General features: G+C 42.2%; 1 protein-coding gene across 4 annotated transcripts in view; it reads right to left on the minus strand.

Moving 5' to 3' along the window:
* Positions 1-20006, minus strand: part of LOC106565230 (eukaryotic translation initiation factor 4B) — a 71647-nt gene that overhangs the window by 38364 nt on the left and 13277 nt on the right. For 3 of the 4 annotated variants that reach the window (XM_014132113.2, XM_014132112.2, XM_014132110.2), the window contains exons 4-7: positions 11873-11989; positions 7358-7412; positions 6899-7045; positions 5308-5433 (exon numbers count right to left, since the gene is read on the minus strand). In XM_014132113.2, coding sequence (XP_013987588.2) covers positions 5308-5433; positions 6899-7045; positions 7358-7412; positions 11873-11989 — 445 coding nt within the window. The remainder of the gene's footprint in view (positions 1-5307; positions 5434-6898; positions 7046-7357; positions 7413-11872; positions 11990-20006) is intronic. The other variant, XM_014132111.2, reaches the window with a different exon arrangement.

Consider the following 20006-nt stretch of genomic DNA (forward strand, 5'->3'; position numbering starts at 1 on the left):
ATGATTAAGACGGAGCTCTTTTCTGTCTGCATTAACAAGGACAATACACAGGTCTTTCCTCCTTCTCTCCTTTCCCCCTTCTGATAACCAGGCGGCGAATCGCATCTCTGCATGTCTGTCAGACATATCAGTGTGGATGACGGATCACCAGCTCAAGCTGAACCTCGGCAAGACGGAGCTGCTCTTCCTCCCGGGGAAGGACTGCCCCTTCCATGATCTCGCCATCACGGTTGACAACTCCCTTGTGTCCTCCTCCCAGAGTGCTAAGAACCTTGGCGTGATCCTGGACAACACCCTGTCGTTCTCCACTAAAATCAAGGCGGTGACCCGATCCTGTAGGTTCATGCTCTACAACATTCGCAGAGTACGACCCTGCCTCACACAGGAAGCGGCGCAGGTCCTAATCCAGGCACTTGTCATCTCCCGTCTGGATTACTGCAACTCGCTGTTGGCTGGGCTCCCTGCCTGTGCCATTAAACCCCTACAACTCATCCAGAACGCCGCAGCCCGTCTGGTGTTCAACCTTCCCAAGTTCTCTCACGTCACCCCGCTCCTCCGCTCTCTCCACTGGCTTCCAGTTGAAGCTCGCATCCGCTACAAGACCATGGTGATTGCCTACGGAGCTGTGAAGGGAACGGCACCTCCATACCTTCAGGCTCTGATCAGGCCCTACACCCAAACAAGGGCACTGCGCTCATCCACCACTGGCCTGCTGGCCCCCCTACCTCTGAGGAAGCACAGTTCCCGCTCAGCCCAGTCAAAACTGTTCGCTGCTCTGGCACCCCAATGGTGGAACAAGCTCCCTCACGACGCCAGGACAGCAGAGTCAATCACCACCTTCCGGAGACACCTGAAACCCCACCTCTTTAAGGAATACCTAGGATAGGATAAAGTAATCCTTCTAACCCCCCCTTAAAAGATTTAGATGCACTATTGTAAAGTGGTTGTTCCACTGGATATCATAAGGTGAATGCACTATTTTGTAAGTCGCTCTGGATAAGAGCGTCTGCTAAATGACTTAAATGTAATGTATGTAATGTTAATGCAGACAGAAAAGAGCTCCAACTTCTTAATCATAGACTCAATTTTGTCCCACACATTGAATATAGTTGCAGAGAGTCCCAGTAATTCTACATTCAGATGATTCAGGCGAGAAAAAACATCACCCAGACATGCCAGTCATGTGAGAAACTAGTCATCATGCAAGCGGTCAGACAAGTGAAAATGATGGTTAGTAAAGAAAACTTTAAGCTAGTCTCTCAATTTAAAAAAATGTGTCAATACCTTGCCCCTTGATAACCAGCGCACTTCTGTATGTTGTAAAACCGTTACATGGTCGCTGCCCATATCATTGCATAATGCAGAAAATCCACGAAAGTTCAGGGACCTTGCTTTAACAAAGCTAACCATTTTCACTGTAGTGTCCAAAACATCTTTCAAGCTGTCAGGTATTCCCTTTGCAGCAAGAGCCTCTCGGTGGATTCTGCATTGTACTCAACTGGTGTCGGGAGCAACTGCTTGTACGCACGTTACCACTCCACTAAGTCCCCCTGTCATGGCTTTTGCACCATCAGTACACATACCAACACATCTTGACCACCAAAGTCCATTTGATGTCACAAAGCTGTCCAGTACTTGAAAAATATCTTCTCCTGTTGTCCTGGTTTCCAGAAGAGGATGTCTTCCTTAATTGACCCCCCCCATAAACGTAACAGACATATCCCAGGAGCTGTGCCAGGCCCGCCACGTCTGTTGACTCGTCCAGCTGTAACGCATATAATTCACTGGCTTGTATGCGAAGCAGTAATTGTTTCAAAACAATTACTGTTGTTTGATGAAGACATTGTCTGTATAGTAATTTTTTTCCCTTTTCCCCCAGCATGAAAGAATTAAGTCCTCCACAATAATATGGGGCTTGCCTGTCCTAGCCACTCGGTAGCTCACCATATAAGACGCTTCTAGCCCCTTCTTATAAATGGTATCTGTTGCTTTTATACATGTCATACTACTCGAAAGTAATCTTAACTCTCACTCAAAAAACTCCGTGGCTTATTTTTTAAATTGGGATGTTTTGTTTCTAAATGTCTGCGCAAGAGTGAAGGTTTCCGGCGAGAGAGTAATGGTTAATGTGATTGGATGTTAATTATTTGACTAGGCTACCTGTATTTGACATTGTGTTGTTATTTTGATCAACACTTGGTTTAACCTGTTATGGCTAGGGGGCAGTATTTTCACAGCTGGATAAAGAAACTAGAATATGCATATAATTATTAGCTTTGGATAGAAAACACTCCTAAGTTTCTAAAACTGTTTGAATGGTGTCTGTGAGTATAACAGAACTCATTTGGCAGGCCAAAACCTGAGAAGATTCTGTACAGGAAGTACCCTGTCTGACCATTTCTTGGCCTTCTTTGTCATCTCTATCCATTACAAAGGATCTCTGCTGTTACGTGACACTTCCTACGGCTCCAATGGGCTCTCAGAGCCTGGGAAAAAGCTGAATGACGTAATTCAAAGCCCTGGCTGAAACACATTATCGCGTTTGTCAAGTGGCCGAACAGGGGACAGTGGGCTTAGTCGCGTGCACTGGCCGCTCCCGTCTTTCTGTTTTTCCCTCTATTTACCGAAAAGCAGATTCCTGGTCGGAATATTATCGCTTTTTTACGAGATAAATTGCATAAAAATTGATTTTAAACAGCGGTTGACATGCTTCGAAGTACGGTAATGAAATATTTAGAAATCTTTTGTCACGAAATGCGCCATGCGCACGACCCTTATTTACCATTCGGATTGTGTCTAGAACGCACAAACAAAACGCCGCTGTTGGACATAACTATGGATTATTTTGGACCAAACCAACATTTGTTATTGAAGTAGAAGTCCTGGGAGTGCATTCTGACGAAGGACATCAAAGGTAATCAAACTTTTCTAATAGTAAATCTGATTTTGGTGAGTGCTAAACTTGGTCGGTGTCTAAATAGCTAGCCCTGTGATGCCGGGCTATCTACTGAGAATATTGTAAAATGTGCTTTCACCGAAAAGCTATTTTAAGATCGGACATATCGAGTGCATAGAGGAGTTCTGTATCTATAATTCTTAAAATAATTGTTATGTTTTTTGTGAACGTTTATCGTGAGTAATTTAGTAAATTCACCGGAGGTTTGCGGGGGGTATGCTAGTTCTGAACGTCACATGCTAATGTAAAAAGCTGGTTTTTGATATAAATATGAACTTGATTGAACAAAACATGCATGCATTGTATAACATAATGTCCTAGGGTTGTCATCTGATGAAGATCATCAAAGGTTAGTGCTGCATTTAGCTGTGGTTTTGTTTTTTGTGACATTATATGCTAGCTTGAAAAATGGGTAGTCTGATTATTTCTGGCTGGGTACTCTGCTGACATAATCTAATGTTTTGCTTTCGCTGTAAAGCCTTTTTGAAATCGGACAGTGTGGTTAGATTAACGAGAGTCTTGTCTTTAACCTGTTGCGGCTAGGGGGCAGTATTTTCACGGCTGGATAAAAAACATACCTGATTTAATCTGGTTACTAATCCTACCCAGTAACTAGAATATGCATATACTTATTATATATGGATAGAAAACACCCTAAAGTTTCTAAAACTGTTTGAATGGTGTCTGTGAGTATAACAGAACTCAAATGGCAGGTCAAAACCTGAGAGATTCCTTTACAGGAAGTGGCCTGTCTGACCATTTCTGGAACTTCTTTGCCATCTCTATCTTTTACAAAGGATCTCTGCTCTAACGTGACACTTCCTACGTCGTCCATGGGCGCTCAGAGCCCGGGAAAAAACAGAATGTCGTCATCCCAGCCCCAGGCTGAAACACATTATCGCCTTTCTCAAGTGGCCGATCAAGGGACTGTGGGCTTAGGCGCGTGACCTGGCCGCCCCCGTCTTTGTGATTTTTTTCCTCTGTTTGCCGAAAAGGAGATTCCCGGTCGGAATATTATCGCTTTTCTACGAGAAAAATGGCATAAAAATTGATTTTAAACAGCGGTTGACATGCTTCGAAGTATGGTAAAGGAATATTTAGAATTTTTTTGTCACGAAATGAGCCATGCGCGCGACCGTTATTTACCATTTCGGATAGTTTCTGGAACGCACGGACAAAACGACGCTATTCGGATATAACGATGGATTATTTGGGACCAAACCAACATTTGTTATTGAAGTAGAAGTCCTGGGAGTGCATTCTGACGAAGAACAGGAAAGGTAAGACCATTTTTCTTATAGTAAATCTGATTATGGTGAATGCTAAACTTGCTGGGTGTCTAAATAGCTAGCCCTGTGATGCCGGGCTATGTACTTAGAATATTGCAAAATGTGCTTCATCCGAAAAGCTATTTTAAAATCGGACATATCGAGTGCATAGAGGAGTTCTGTATCTATAATTCTTAAAATAATGGTTATGCTTTTTGTGAACGTTTATCGTGAGTAATTTAATAAATTGTTAGCGAATTCCCCGGAAGTTTGCGGGGGGTATGCTAGTTCTGAACGTCACATGCTAATGTAAAAAGCTGTTTTTTGATATAAATATGAATTTGATTGAACAAAACATGCATGTATTGTATAACATAATGTCCTAGGGTTGTCATCTGATGAAGATCATCAAAGGTTAGTGCTGCATTTAGCTGTCTTCTGGGTTTTTGTGACATTATATGCTAGCTTGAAAAATGGGTGTCTGATTATTTCTGGCTGGGTAGTCTGCTGACATAATCTAATGTTTTGCTTTCGTTGTAAAGCCTTTTTGAAATCGGACAGTGTGGTTAGATTAACGAGAGTCTTGTCTTTAAATAGCTGTAAAATAGTCATATGTTTGAGAAATTGAAGTAATAGCATTTCAAACGTTTTGAAAATCGCGCCACAGGATTCAACTGGCTGTTACGTAGGTGGGACGAATTCGTCCCACCTAGCCCAGAGAGGTTAAAATGCTGTAAAATAGTCATATGTTTGAAAAATGGAAGTTTTCAGATTTTAGAGGAATTTGTATTTCGCGCCACGCCCATCATTGGATATTGGAGCAGGTGTTCCGCTAGCGGAACGTCTAGATGTAAGAGGTTAATTGTATTTTTGGCAGTGAAACGAGGCTACTCAGGTGAGAGAGAAAAAACCTAACCAAATGTATAGCCCTGTTGGAAAATATAAATGTGAAGAAGTTTTACTTTTTGAAAGGTGAATCACATTTTTATTTGGCATACCCCGACGGCATTGAACGTACGCCCAGTTTGGGAATACCTGGTCTAGATTGATGACGATACGTTAAGATTTGAGCAGTGGTTTCACCTCCGTTCTCACCTCCCCGGTCGTCATAGCGGTCTCTGCCGCCGAAGCCGCGGTCCCGGTCGCCGCCGAAGCCGCGGTCGTTGTCCCTTCGCAGCCCGTCACGGTCTCCGTAGCGGTCGCGTGACCCTGAGAGGGAACGAAAGAGTTAATGGGACTATGAAAGGGATACAAATCAAGTAACAAATGCAAATCAAATCTCTTGAGATCCAAGAAATATTAAGAAAAAATGTCAAAAGGATGCAGTTCTTTTCACACAGTGCAAGATAAGAACTGGAACTATGTGGACGGCATAAAACATACCCCTGCGTGCTTGACATTTCAGATAAATAGTGTAGCATGACGCTTTGAGACAAAGGTGTCTCACCACCTGGATTTGGTCTTACGTAGCAAAATTTGAAATTGTGTTTTTTTAACATTGGATAAAAGTAGAGACTAAAAGCTACAAAATGGTATTTCATACAGGGCATTTTTGACAATGGGAAAGTCATTCTGCTTTGGAAGTTGATAAACTTGTAAACTCACTTTTGAGAAAATTGCCTTTGAATGTTTTGGTATCTACACCAATTCAGCATCGTTCACACCCTCTTAAGCTTTAGCCTCATAACGTACACTTGACGCTCTGGCCGATGATTTGTTTACCTCTGGATAACATGAAAAACAGCCTAACCAGCTCTGCTGGCAATTTCATTATGCTTTTTTGCTGACACCGGCCATATTCAACGGGTGTTGTACACTTTAGCTTAAGACATGAACCTAGCTAGGTAAACAACGTGTAAGATTACACACGTCACGTAACGTTAGCTAATGAGCCAGCCAGCTAACGTTAGCTTGTTAAAACAACAATGAACATAGTGGCAAATAAATAATGCCACGTTTTCCCTTAGTTTGAAGATGTAATCCGGAGACAGGTGTTTTCGCCATCTTTAGATATCATACTCTAATTCCACTGATTTCAAAACTCAACCCTCCAGAAATTGGAGAGCAACACTTATGCAGCTCCACTACAAGATTATTATATATTTTTTTTTTAAACCCGCGTTCGCCAGGATTACCAACACAGACTGTAATAGAAGCCTTCTTTTTGGCAGACCAATCCAAACTTCTCTCTCGGCATGTCCAGCCCACTCATTATATCAGCCAAGCATGGCTAGTGGGAAGGTTGCTGGCTTTTTCTGTGGCTTAACCAACAAGGCTCGTAATTTAACACATTTTATTCATATTTACAGATGGCATACAAGTTTGTTAAGGCACATGAAAGTTGCCATGTTCCAGAAGTTATTTCTGCCAAAAAACGCATTTTAATGATTTTTTTGGTTTTTACTCAAATGTCTCTGAAGTCGTGATTTGCAACATACGCTTAGTTTCCTGAAACGGGTCACAAAGGACATTAAGAGGTCTGCCCCAGCCTCATTCGCGACGCTATGCCTTTTCTGTCCTTCCTTGGTGAACTCGTGTGTACACGCTTGCAAAAGCTAAGCTGTGAGGCTTTGCCCTCACAATTATAGCAGGCTGCTTTAAAAGAAGCTTGCTGAGTACATTCATACAGTCTATAGATATGTGGCTCTTTTAGCTTAGAGGGAAACACTCTTACCGAAGGCGGATTCTTCTCTCTTTGGGGGTCCATCGTCGGCAGCTGGCCGGGCCCTCCAGTCATCACTGTCTGTCTTGTCGGGGCCTGCCATGTCTCCCATGCGGCCCATCCTGTCTCGTCCACCCATCTGACCATTGTCTCTCCCCTCTGGCCGTTGAAGGTTAGGGATCAAATGATAAAAGCACACAAAGAAAATGCTCCCCCCCCAAGTGCTTTATTCCTACACCACAACAGATAAAGTTTGCGCTACAATGGCCTTCAGCAGTGTTTTTTTGGCCAGGCACTGGTAGGGAAATGTGGAATGTGCATCAATTGACCTCCTGACACATACGGTTTGCAAGACACAGATTAAGCCTAGTCCTGGACTGAATAGCATTTTCAATTGAGAATCTCCATTGAAAATACTAAATCGGTGCATCATTAATTCAGAAGGAAGGCCATGGGTTGTGTGTAACTTACCCTTGTCGTTGGACTGATCTGCAATATCCACCCGGATCCTGCGGTTTCCCAGGTTCTATTAGTTCAGAGGCAGGAAAAAAGCTCAGACATGCAAGTCATTACCAGTAATGTGGCCTAAATGACCAACTAATCTCCTTTCCATAATAGCATGTTCCAGCATGATAGATTGAAAACTATTTACCTGTCACTAACAGTTAAATTCCATATATTTGTCTTGAGCAATCAGTCATTTCACTAATGATTAATGGAAAGCTCTAACTACTTTACTAAATCTACAGCACAATGTTAATTTTTAACTACAGTTGAAGTTGGAAGTTTACATACACCTTATCCAAATACATTTAAACTCAGTTTTTTACAATTAGAAAAAAAATAGTAAAAATTCCCTGGTTTAGGTCAGTTAGGATCACTACTTTATTTTACTAATGTGAAATGTCAGAATAGTAGAGAGAATTATTTCTTTCAGCTTTTATTTCTTTCATCATATTCCCAGTGGGTCAGAAGTTTACATACACTTAATTAGTATTTGGTAGCATTGCCTTTAACTTCTTTGGGATAGGGGGCAGTATTTTCACGTCCGGATAAAAAAACGTACCCAATTTAATCTGGTTACTACTCCTGCCCAGAAACTAGAATATGCATATAATTAGTAGATTTGGATAGAAAATACTCTAAAGCTTCTAAAACTGTTTGAATGGTGTCTGTGAATATAACAGAACTCATGGTGTCTGTGAATATAACAGAACTCATATGGCAGGCCAAAACCCGAGAAGATTCCATGCCGAAAGTGCCCTGTCTGACAATTTGTTGTCCTTCTGTTACATCTCTATCGAAATTACAGCATCTGGGCTGTAACGTGACATTTTCTAAGGCTTCCATTGGCTCTCTAAAGCCGCCAGAAAGTGGAATGGGGTGTCTGCTGTCTCTGGGCAAAGTGTAGGAGCAGAGTTTGTAAGTGGTCAGCCTGGGGACAGTGAGACTGGAGATGCGCAGTCACGAGAACTCGCCATGTTTTTCTTTCTCTCTCTGAATGAATACAACGTTGCCCGGTTGGAATATTATCGCTATTTTATGAGAAAAATAGCATGAACATTTATTTTAAACAGCGTTTGACATGCTTCTAAGTACGGTAATGGAATATTTTGAATTTTTTTTGTAACGGAATGCGCTCGCGCGTTACCCTTCAGATAGTGACCTGAACGAATAAACAAAACAGAGGTATTTGGATATAACTATGGATTATTTGCAACCAAAACAACATTTGTTGTTGAAGTTGAAGTCCTGGGAGTGCATTCTGACGAAGAACAGCAAAGGTAATCCAATTTTTCTAATAGTAATTCTGAGCTTAGGTGACCCCGAAGTTGGCGGATGTCAAAATGGCTAGCCGTGATGGCCGAGCTATGTACTCAGAATATTGCAAAATGTGCTTTCGCCGAAAAGCTATTTTAAAATCGGACATAGCGATTGCATAAAGGAGTTCTGTATCTATAATTCTTAAAATAATTGTTATGTATTTTGTCAACGTTTATCATGAGTAATTTAGTAGATTCACCGGAAGTTTTCGGTGGGTATGCTAGTTCTGAACATCACATGCTAATGTAAAAAGCAGTTTTTTGATATAAATATGAACTTGATTGAACATGCATGTATTGTATAACAATGTCCTAGGAGTGTCATCTGATGAAGATCAAAGGTTAGTGCTGCATTTAGCTGTGGTTTGGGTTTATGTGACATATATGCTTGCTTGGAAAATGTCTGTGTGATTATTTGTGTCTATGTACTCTCCTAACATAATCTAATGTTTTGCTTTCGCTGTAAAGCCTTTTTGAAATTGGACAATGTGGTTAGATTAACGAGAGTTATCTTTAAAATGGTGTAAAATAGTTGATTGTTTGAGAAAATTGAATTGTGGTATTTTAGTTGGTTTTGTATTTCTTGCCGTGCGATGCCATTGGCTAGGGGTTCCGCTAGCGGAACGTCTGTCCTCAACAGGTTAAATTGTTTAACTTGGGTCAAACATTTCGGGTAGCCTTCCACAAGCTTCCCGCAATAAGTCGGGTCAATTTTGGCCCATTCCACCTGACAGAGCTGGTGTAACTGAGTCAGGTTTGTAGCTTCCTTGCTCGCACACACTTTTTCAGTTCTGCCCACAACTTTTCTACGGGATTGAAGTCAGGGCTTTGTGATGGCCACTCCAATACCTTGACTTTGTTGTCCTTACTACCTAGGGGGCAGTATTTTCACGTCCGGATGAAAAGCGTACCCAAAGTAAACTGCCTGTTACTCAGGCCCAGAAGCTAGGATATGCATAACATTGGTAGATTTGGAGAGAAAACACTAACGCTCTAGTTCCTAAAACTGTTAAAATAATGTCTGTGAGTATAACAGAACTGATATGGCAGGCGAAACCCCGAGGACAAACCATCCCCCCCAAAAATAATTTCAGCCTACCACTAATTTTCAATGGCTGTCACTTTTATTATAAGGCGAAGTCCTCCCAGATTGCAGTTCCTAGGGCTTCCACTAGATGTCAAGTCTTTAGAAAGAGTTTCAGGCAGTTTTTTTTTTTTTAATGAGCCAGAAATTCTAGTTTTTCTAGGTAGCACCCATTTTGGCTGTAGTGTTTCCAAGCGCGTGAATGAGAGCGTGTTCTTTGGAATTTTTCTCTCGTATAGACAATAACGATTCTCCGTCTTAAATGTTAGTTATTTACGTATTAGGGTACCGAAGGTTTGATTATAAACGTTGTTTGACTTGTTTGGAAAAGTTTATTAGTAACGTTTGGGATTCATTTTGATGGAGGGAAACTGTGTGGATTATTGACTGAAGCGCGGCAGCTAAACTGAGTTTTTATGGATATAAAGAAGGACATTATCGAACAAAAGGACCATTTGTGATGTAACTGGGACCTTTTGGAGTGCCAACAGAAGAAGATCAAAGGTAAGGCATTTATTATATCGCCATTTCTGACTTTCGTGTCGCACCTGCCTGGTTGAAATATGTTTCATGGTTTTGTATGCCCTAAAGCCTTTTTTAAATCTTACACCTCGGCTGGATTAACAAGTTAAGCTTTATTTTGATGTATTACACTTGTGATTTTATGAAAGTTAAATATTTATAATTCTGTAGTTTGAATTTCGCGCTCTGCAATTTCACCGGATGTTGGCCAGGTGGGACGCTACCGTCCATAAGAAGTTAAGCCATTTTGCCACAACTTTGGAAGTATGCTTGGGGTCATTGTCCATTTGGAAGACCCATTTGCGACCAAGCTTTAACTTCCTGACTGATGTCTTGAGATGTTGCTTCAATATATCCACAATTTTCCTCATGATGCCATCTATTTTGAAGTGCACCAGTCCATCCTGCAGCAAAGCACCCCCACAAGATGATGCTGCCAACCCCGTCCTTCACGGTTGGAATGGTGTTCTTAGGCTTGCACGCCTCCCCCCTTTTCCTCCAAACATAACGATGGTCATTATGGCCAAACAGTTCTATTTTTGTTTCATCAGACCAGAGGACAAAAAGCACGATATTTGTCCCCATGTGCAGTTGCAAACCGTAGACTGGCTTTTTTATGGCGGTTTTGGAGCAGTGGCTTCTTCCTTGCTGAGCGGCCTTTCAGGTTATGTCGATATAGGACTTGTTTTACCGTGGATATAAATACTTTTGTACCAGTTTCCTCCAGCATCTTCACAAGGTCCTTTGCTGTTGTTCTGTGATTTGATTTGCACTTTTCGCACAGTCAACTTCGTGTATGTAAACTTCTGACCCACAGTGAATTATAAGTGAAATAATCTGTCTGTAAACAATTGTTGGAAAAATTACTTGTATCATGCACAAAGTAGATGTCCTAACCGACTTGCCAACACAATAGATTGTTAATAAGAAATTTGTGGAGTGGTTGAAAAACAAGTTTTAATGACTCCAACCTAAGTGTATGTAAACTTTCGACTTCAACTGTATGTCCCTTGAAGTAAACTATAGACAGGTTTGGTTGTTAAGCAACAAAACTGGAGCATGCGCAACTATGGGGCAAAACAGATGAGCTGGCTTAGATTGTTGACAACATGTAAACTATATTTTGTCTCTTACTGAAAACAAATACATTTGCACAATGAGCACTTTTGTCTCAAATACGTCATTACAGTTGATGGTTAACATTGACATGCAATCTGCCATAACAAGGCATGGTATCAAGAACAAGATTAAAACGAGTCACTTACGATTCCCCACATGGCAGTGTCATTGCTGGTAGCTATGTGGCTATCCAGAATCACAATTCATACTTCTGCCCCATTGAAGCGTGCGTATAATTTGTGACATTGTCTGCTAACCCAAACTATTACCAATACTGAATGGATGTTGTGATCGATATTATCAAATGTATATGTGATGAATCCTAATTAGAGACAGACACGTGGTTCATCATGCTCATCATTGATCTCATTGTTCCTAGATCATGGACCTCGAATTAAGACCCTCGATCCTTTCTCTCCTCCGTGTGTTGTTCCTTACCTCCTCGTTGAGAGTCAGCGCCCTCAAGAGAGAGTCCACGTCGTCAAACTCTGCGTAGCCAAAGCCCTTCAGCCTCTCTGGGTTACTGGGCTCCCGTGGCAAGCGCACCGCACTGATCTGAGAACAGAGGGGAGACGTGGACCAGCAAGAGGGTGAGAGGGCTGATGGAGAACTGCATTGGTCTGAGGTCAGAAATAAGACAGACGAGTGAATGCGAGATGAACTCCACTATAGTCTCAGAAGAGGGGAAATGCTGCAGTGACATAAAATTAATGGGTATATCGTTGGTATGGGTATCGTGAGATTAATCAAAATGTCCTTGAGGGCAATAGGATAAACACTTTCCTAGCTTACATTGCCAGCTCTATTCAAATCAAATTGTATTTGTCACATGCGCCAAATACAACAGGTGTAGACCTTACAGTGACATGCTTACTTACAAGCCCTTAACCAACAATGCAGTTTTAAGAAAATACCTAAAAAAAAGTAAGAGATAAGAATAACAATTAAAGGGTAGAAGTAAAATATCAATAGCGGGGCTACATACAGAAGGTACCGGTAGAGTCAATGTGCGGGGGCAACGGTGTCGAGGTAATATGTACATTTGGAGTTATTAAAGTGACTATGCATAGATAACAGAGAAGCAGCAGCGTAGAAAAGGGGAGGGGGCAATGAAAATAGTCTGGGTAGACATTTGATTAGAAGTCCAGGAGTCTTATGGCTTGGGGGTATAAGCTGTTTAGAAGCCTCTTGGACCTAGACTTGTTGCTCCGGTACTGCTTGCCATGCGGTAGCAGAGAGAAGTCTATGACTAGGGTGACTGGAGTCTGACAATTTTTAGGGCCTTCCTCTGACACCGCCTGGTATAGAGGTCCTCGATGGCAGGAAGCTTGACCCCAGTGATGTACTGGGCCGTACGCACTACCCTCTGCAGTGCCTTGCGATCGGAGGCCGAGCAGTTGCCATAACAGGAAGTGATGCAACCCGTCAGGATGCTCTCGATTGCGCAGCTGTAAAACTATTTGAAGATCTGAGGACCCACACCAAATCTTTTCAGTCTCCTGAGGGGGAATAGGTTTTGTCGTACCCTCTTCACGGCTGTCCTGGTGTGCTTGGACCACTTTAGTTTGTTGGTGATGTGGACACCAAGGAACATGAAGCTCTCACCCTGCTGCACTACAGTCCCGTCGATGAGAATGGGGGCATGCTCGGTCCTTTTTTCCCTGTAGTCCACAATCATCTCCTTTGTCTTGATCGCTTGCACCACACGGTCAAGTCTCTGACCTCCTCCCTATTGGCTGTATCATCGTTGTCTGTGATCACTTTAGTGTCATCGGCAAACTTAATGATGGTGTTGGAGTCGGAGTCATGCCTGGCAGTGCAGTCATGAGTGAACAGGGAGCACAGGAGGGGACTGAGCACGCACCCGAGGGGCGCCTGTGTTGAGGATCAGCGTGGCGGATGTGTTACCTAGCCTTACCACCTGGGAGCAGCCCGTCAGGAAGTCCAGGATCCAGTTGCAGAGTGAGGTTTTTAGTCCCAGGGTCCTTAACTTAGTGATGAGCTTTGAGGGCACTACGGTGTTGAACGCTGAGCTGTAGTCAATGAAAAGCATTCTCAAAGGTGTTCCTTTTGTCCAAGTGTGAAAGGGCAGTGTGGAGTTCAATAGAGATTGCATCATCTGTGGATCTGTTGGGGATGTACGCAAATTGGAGTGGGTCTAGGGTTTCTGGGATAATGGTGTTGATGTAAGCCATGACCAGCCTTTCAAAGCATTTCATAGCTACAGACGTGAGTGCTACGGGTCAGTAGTCATTTAGGCAGGTTACCTTAGTGTTCTTGGGCACAGGGACTATGGTGGTCTGCTTGAAACATGTTGATATTACAGACTCCGACAGGGAGATGTTGAAAATATTAGAAGACACTTGCCAGTTGGTCAGTGCATGCTTGAAGTACACGTCCTCGTAATCCGTCTGGCCCGAAGGCCTTGTGAATGTTGACCTGTTTAGAGGTCTTACATCAGCTACATAGAGTGTGATCACACAGTCGTCCGGACCAGCTGATGCTCTCATTCACGTTTCAGTGTTACTTGCCTTGAAGCGAGCATAGAAGTAATTTAGCTCGTCTGGTAGGCTTGTGTCACTGGGCATCTCACGGCTGTGCTTCCCTTTGTAGTCTGTAATAGTTTGCAATCCCTGCCACATAAGACGAGCGTCAGAGCCGGTGTAGTACGATTCAATCTTAGCCCTGTATTGACCCTTTGTCTGTCTGATGGTTCGTCAGAGGGCATAGCAGGATTTCTTATGAGCTTCCGGGTTAGTGTCACGGTCCTTGAAAGCGGCAGCTCAACCCTTTAGATCAGTGCGAATGTTGCCTGTAATAAATGGATTCAGGTTGGGGTATGTATGTACAGTCACCGTGGGGATGATGTCATTGATGCACTTATTGATGAAGCCAGTGACTGTGGTGTACTCCTCAATGCCATCGAAAGAATCCCAGAACATATTCCAGTCTGTGCTAGCAAAACAGTCCTGTAGTTTAGCATCTTATTCATGACCACTTTTTTATAGACCGAGTCACTGGTGTCCTGCTTTAAATTTTGCTTGTAAGCAGTTATCTGGAGGATAGAATTATGGTCAGATTTGCCAAATGGAGGGCAAGGGAGAGCTTTGTACGCATCTCTGTGTGTGGAGTAAAGGTGGTCTAGAGTTTCCCCCCCTCTGGTTGCACATTTAACATGCTCATAGAAATTAGGCAAAACTGATTTAAGTTTCCCTACATTAAAGTCCCCGGCCACTAGGAGTGCCACCTCTGGATCAGCGTTTTCCGGTTTGCTTATGGCGATATACAGCTCATTGAGTGTGGTTTTAGTGCCAGCATCGTTCTGTGGTGGTATGTAGACAGCTACGAAAAATACAGACGAAAACTCTAGGTAGATAGTGTGGTCTACAGCATATCATGAGTTACTCTACCTCAGGCGAGCAAAACCTTGAGACTTCCTTAGATATCGTGCACCAGCTGTTGTTTACAAATATACATAGGCCCCCACCCCGTGTCTGACCAAAGACTGCTATACCATCCTGCCGATAGTGTATAACCCGCCATCTGTATTTTATTAATGTCGTTGTTCAGCCACGACTCGGTGAAACATGATACTACAGTTTTTAATGTCCTGTTGGTTGGATATACGTGCTTTCAGTTCATCCCATTTATTTTCCAACAATTGAACATTGGCCAACTGTACGGATGGCAAAAGCAGATTAGCCCCTCGTCGCCTGATCCTCGCAAGACACCCCGATCTCTTTCCGCGATCTCTCTGCATTCCCCACATAACCTCCATTTCACCATTTAAGCTACAGCAAAAACATTTTTACTGCAACAACCAGTAAAACCAGTATCCCAATGTATGGTGTTTAATTTGCTACACCTGCAGTAAAAGCTGTTAAATATGTGTATGTGACCAATACAAATGTATAAAACTGCAACATTTCAGTCAAATCATAATCTTTGGGCAAGTATAAAAATGCTGCCGACTTGCCCAATGGGCAAGTGTCAATGTTAATCCCCAGAAGACCCTTGGTGCTTTCAAGAACAGGTTGATGGTTTCAGTTAAGCCTCCTTCTATAGATCTAGGACAACCTCATGTGGTTTGAATGTCCCATTTTGTGTCCTTCAGTAGGTTCATGCGAGTACAAGCCAAGGGACTGGCCCTCGAATTTCCCAGCGGCATCCCACGTGTGTGGCCGTAATTCCCCCTAAGCAAATCCATACATTGCAGCCAAAGTGGCTGTTGTAATAATTATAATTCCCTTCTCCTGTGTTCCGAAGCTCCTCTCACTCACATGGCTCTCAGATATCTCAATTCTTATTAGCCAATGCTCGTTACATGACTGGGTCCTTCTCACAGGCATTGCAGCTCCAAAGTAGGAGATGCAACGGCGCATGTCCTTATCGAATTCGGATGTGAATAGTGAAGAGGTTACAAGAACTGTCCACATTTATTTTTTGTCAGCCAACAAGATGAGTAACGAATAGCAAAAGCACTAGCCTATGTCAATCTACTATCCCCCATAGAACAAAAGTTGACCTATTTAATTGGTCAGCTTGTCGTTCTGTATGAGAAATAAATATTAGCCTACTCTGGGACAGTTGTGGGCCACAAATTAATACAACCACTGTATATCAAAACACTTTTAAAAGCAATGAGGATGATGCAACAGATCAGAACATTTAGCTTAAAATGTTGATAAACTATTAGGCTATTTATTCACATAAGCGTAGCAATGCGCATACAGCAGTAGACTAAGTGTGAATGTTCCGCAATGCAATTAGCGGGAAAACACTGTTCTCAGAAGAGCACAACATATGTTAGCAGTTTCACACGACATGAAAATATCCTTCAGTAATGTAGAAAGAGGGAAGATCTAAAGAAGCAAAAACAAGCATGGGTTGTTAACATTACTAGAATTGTGTCTTTCACTGATGGACAAAGAAAGATGAGAAATTCTGGTTGCAATGGCATATCAGGAAGTGTTTATAAAATAATTCCCACGGTCTCAAAATCCCTATGGTCGGAACACTGCAAGACATGTCTCAAAACAGCAAAAGGTTTTAAACAATTACTCTTAAATAGTTCCAAAATGTTGACTGCCTCCACTCAGATTGCAAGGTGGGTGATGTTGCAGTGCACAACAGGCACAGTCCTTTCTCTCCTATCTGAACAAAAAGTGCCTCAATATTTGTCAAACATGACTGCCATTTAGCATATATATGTGTAATTAAAGTTAGATTACATTTTCAGTCACCTCCCTCATGTCCGCATCGGTCTGGTCATTTATTATGGAACAAAAACCACTGTCGTTCAACACATCTAAAGCAGTCAAAAAGTGGGGGTGTCTCCTCACACCAGTGTCAAGTTGAAATCAGGCACAACGTAGCTAAACATTTTGAAATTGGGTCATTCCATATGAATTCAATCACTTTGACTGCACCCCTTTAGATTTGAACAAAAACTCCCAAACATGTTTTCCCATGGTAGAAGTGGTAAAAAAAAAAGTATTATATTATTTTTTATTTTTATTTTGGGACCTGAATGCCAAAACTTTCAAGAGATAGGTGCTCAAACTTGACCCACTTTGCATAACCTCCCTACCATGAGGACATCCATGTCTTCATCACTGAAAAAGATAAACTGTTGAGTTTGATATCATTTGAAAGCTTAAACAGGATTGTCAAACTATAATTTATTGAAAAAGTATTTTTTTTAATTAAATGAGCAATTATCTAAAAACGTGTAAACTCAGATTGCTTTCAATTTCACGTATGTTGTAGCTTAGACCCTATTTTACATTGAGGTGTTGTGCCCGTCATCGGTTGAGACACAGCATTCTCTTGAATACAGGCTGGGTGTCATTTTAATTATAGAAAAATAATTAAATAGAATGGACCTATCCCTTCAGACCACTTCAAATTAGCTGGTACACCAATGAAATAGATTTTCTTTTTGTGGAAAAAATTAAAACACTATACATTTTTCAAATGCACAAAAAGCTAATTTCTCTAAAATGGTGTGCAAAATTAATTTACGTCCCTGTTTGTGGGCATTTCTACTTTGCTAAGATAATCCAACCACCTGACAGGTATGGCATATCAAGAAGCTGATTAAACAGAAATATCATTACACGGGTCCACCTTGTCTGGGGTCAAAAAAAGGCAACTCTAAAATGTGCAGTTTCGTCACACAACACAATGCCACAGGAGCGTGCAATTGGCATGCTGACTGCAGGAATATCCACCAGAGCTGATGCCAAACAATTGAATGTTAATATCTCTGCCATAAGCTGCCTCCAACGTAATTTTAGAGCATATGGCAATTTGAACGCACAGAGATACCGTGACAAGATCCTGAGGCCCATTGTCGTGCCATTCAGCCACCGACATCACCTCATGTTTCAGCATGATGAATCGCAAGGATCTGTACATAATTCCTGGAAGCTGAAAATGTCCCAGTTCTTCCATGGCCTGCATACTCAGACATGTCACCCATTGAGCATGTTTGGGATGCTCTGGATCAACATGTACGACTGCGTGTTCCAGTTCCCGCCAATATCCAGAAACTTCATCCAGCCATTGAAGAGTGGGACAGCATTCCACAATCAACAGCCTTATCAACTATGCCAAGATGTCGCACTGCACGAGGCAAATGGTCACACCAGATACAGACTGGTTTTCGGATCCAACCGAAAACCTTGACAATATGGCAAAGTTGTTTCCTACAAATGATTTGCCTACTTAACAAAAACATTGTATTTACATGCCACTAAGTTAGTGTAATTTAGACGAAACAGTCACATTAGCCTCCGAGGTGCAACTCATGTCTAGGGCAAAAATAAATATTAGATGCAGCCATGGTGGTATTAGCTAACTCAAGTCTGACTACAACAGTGTACCAACTAACAGCAACAAACTCCAACCAAGCCAGCGCCATAGCAAAACATGTCACAGTTGGTTGCCTAGTGTAATGGCGTCACCAGCCTGAATCTGGAGCCAGTCAGTCTACATCTTTAAAGCATAGAAGAATTAGCTTCCAAACGAGATAGTTCAATAAATAACAATGTTTATAATTGAGGGAGAGAACGCGAACTCCAGAGAACGCGTTTCCATTGCTCCAGAGCCCAATGGCAGGAAGCTTTACGCCACTCCAGCGGACGCTTGGCATTGCACATGGTGATCTTAGGCTTGTGTGCCATGGAAACCCGACGAACAGTTCTTGTGCTGATGTTGCTTCCAGAGGCAGGAACTCAGTTGTGCGTGTTGCAACTGAGGACTGACGATTTCTACGTACTTCAGTGGTCCCATTCTGTGAGCTTATGTGGCCTACCACTTCGTGGCTGAGCCGTTGTTGCTTCTAGACATTTCCACTTCACAATAACAGCACTTACAGTTCACTGGGGCTGCTCTAGCCAGGCAGAAGTTTTACGAACTGACTTATTGGAAAGGTGGCATCCTATGACAGTGCTACGTTGAAAGTCACTGAGCTCTTCAGTACGGGCCATTCTACTGCCAATGTTTGTCTATTGAGATTGCATGGCGTGTGCTTGATTTTATACACCCGTCAGCAATGGGTGTGGCTGAAATAGCCAAATCCGCTTATTTGTGTACCTTAAAAAAAAAAAAGTAGGGGAGTGGAACAGAAAACCAGTCAGTATCTGGCTGGAGCACCATTTGCCACATGCAATCATCTGGAAAAAACAATAGTAAACAAGCGTTCTGATTAGACACGTTCAGGTAGGACTAGGACTGCAAAATTAATCAAATTCAGATTGAAATTGTGATATTGACGTGTGAAATATCAATATTGCATGAGGCTGCGATTCTGTTTTCTTTGACACTGTTAATGCAACAAAAGCTAGACTATGGTACCTCCTCCAATGAGATGCGCTAGACATTCATTCACTATCTACATGCACAGAGGATGCTGACCAATCACAAGCGTGCTCTCACGCTCTGCATGGCATGCACCTGCTGGCCAATCACAAGAGTCACGCAGTTAGATGCTGGCGAGGAGAGAAAGTGCTTTAACCTGTTGGGGCTAGGGGGCAGTATTTGCACGGCCGGATAAAAAACGTACCCGATTTAAACTGGTTACTACTCTTGCCCAGAAACGAGAATATGCATATAATTATGCATTTGGATAGAAAACACTCTAAAGTTTCTAAAACTGTTTGAATGGTGTCTGAGTATAACATAACTCATATGGCAGGCCAAAACCTGAGAAGATTCTCAATTTTTTTCTTTCAGCCTTTGAATGAATACAACGTTGCCCGGTTGGAATATAATCGCTATTTTACGAGAAAAATAGCATAAAAATTGATTTTAAACAGCGTTTGACATGCTTCTAAGTACGGTAATGGAATATTTTTACATTTCTCACGAAATGCGCTCATGCGTCACCCTTCGGATAGTGACCTGAAAGCACGAACAAAACGGAGCTATTTGAATATAACTATGGATTATTTGCAACCAAAACAACATTTGTTGTTGAAGTAGAAGTCCTGGGAGTGCATTCTGACGAAGAACAGCAAAGGTAATCCAATTTTTCTAATAGTAATTCTGAGTTTAGTGAGTCCCAAAC

This window comes from Salmo salar, chromosome ssa12, assembly GCF_905237065.1.
Source record: "Salmo salar chromosome ssa12, Ssal_v3.1, whole genome shotgun sequence".
NCBI lineage: Eukaryota > Metazoa > Chordata > Actinopteri > Salmoniformes > Salmonidae > Salmo > Salmo salar.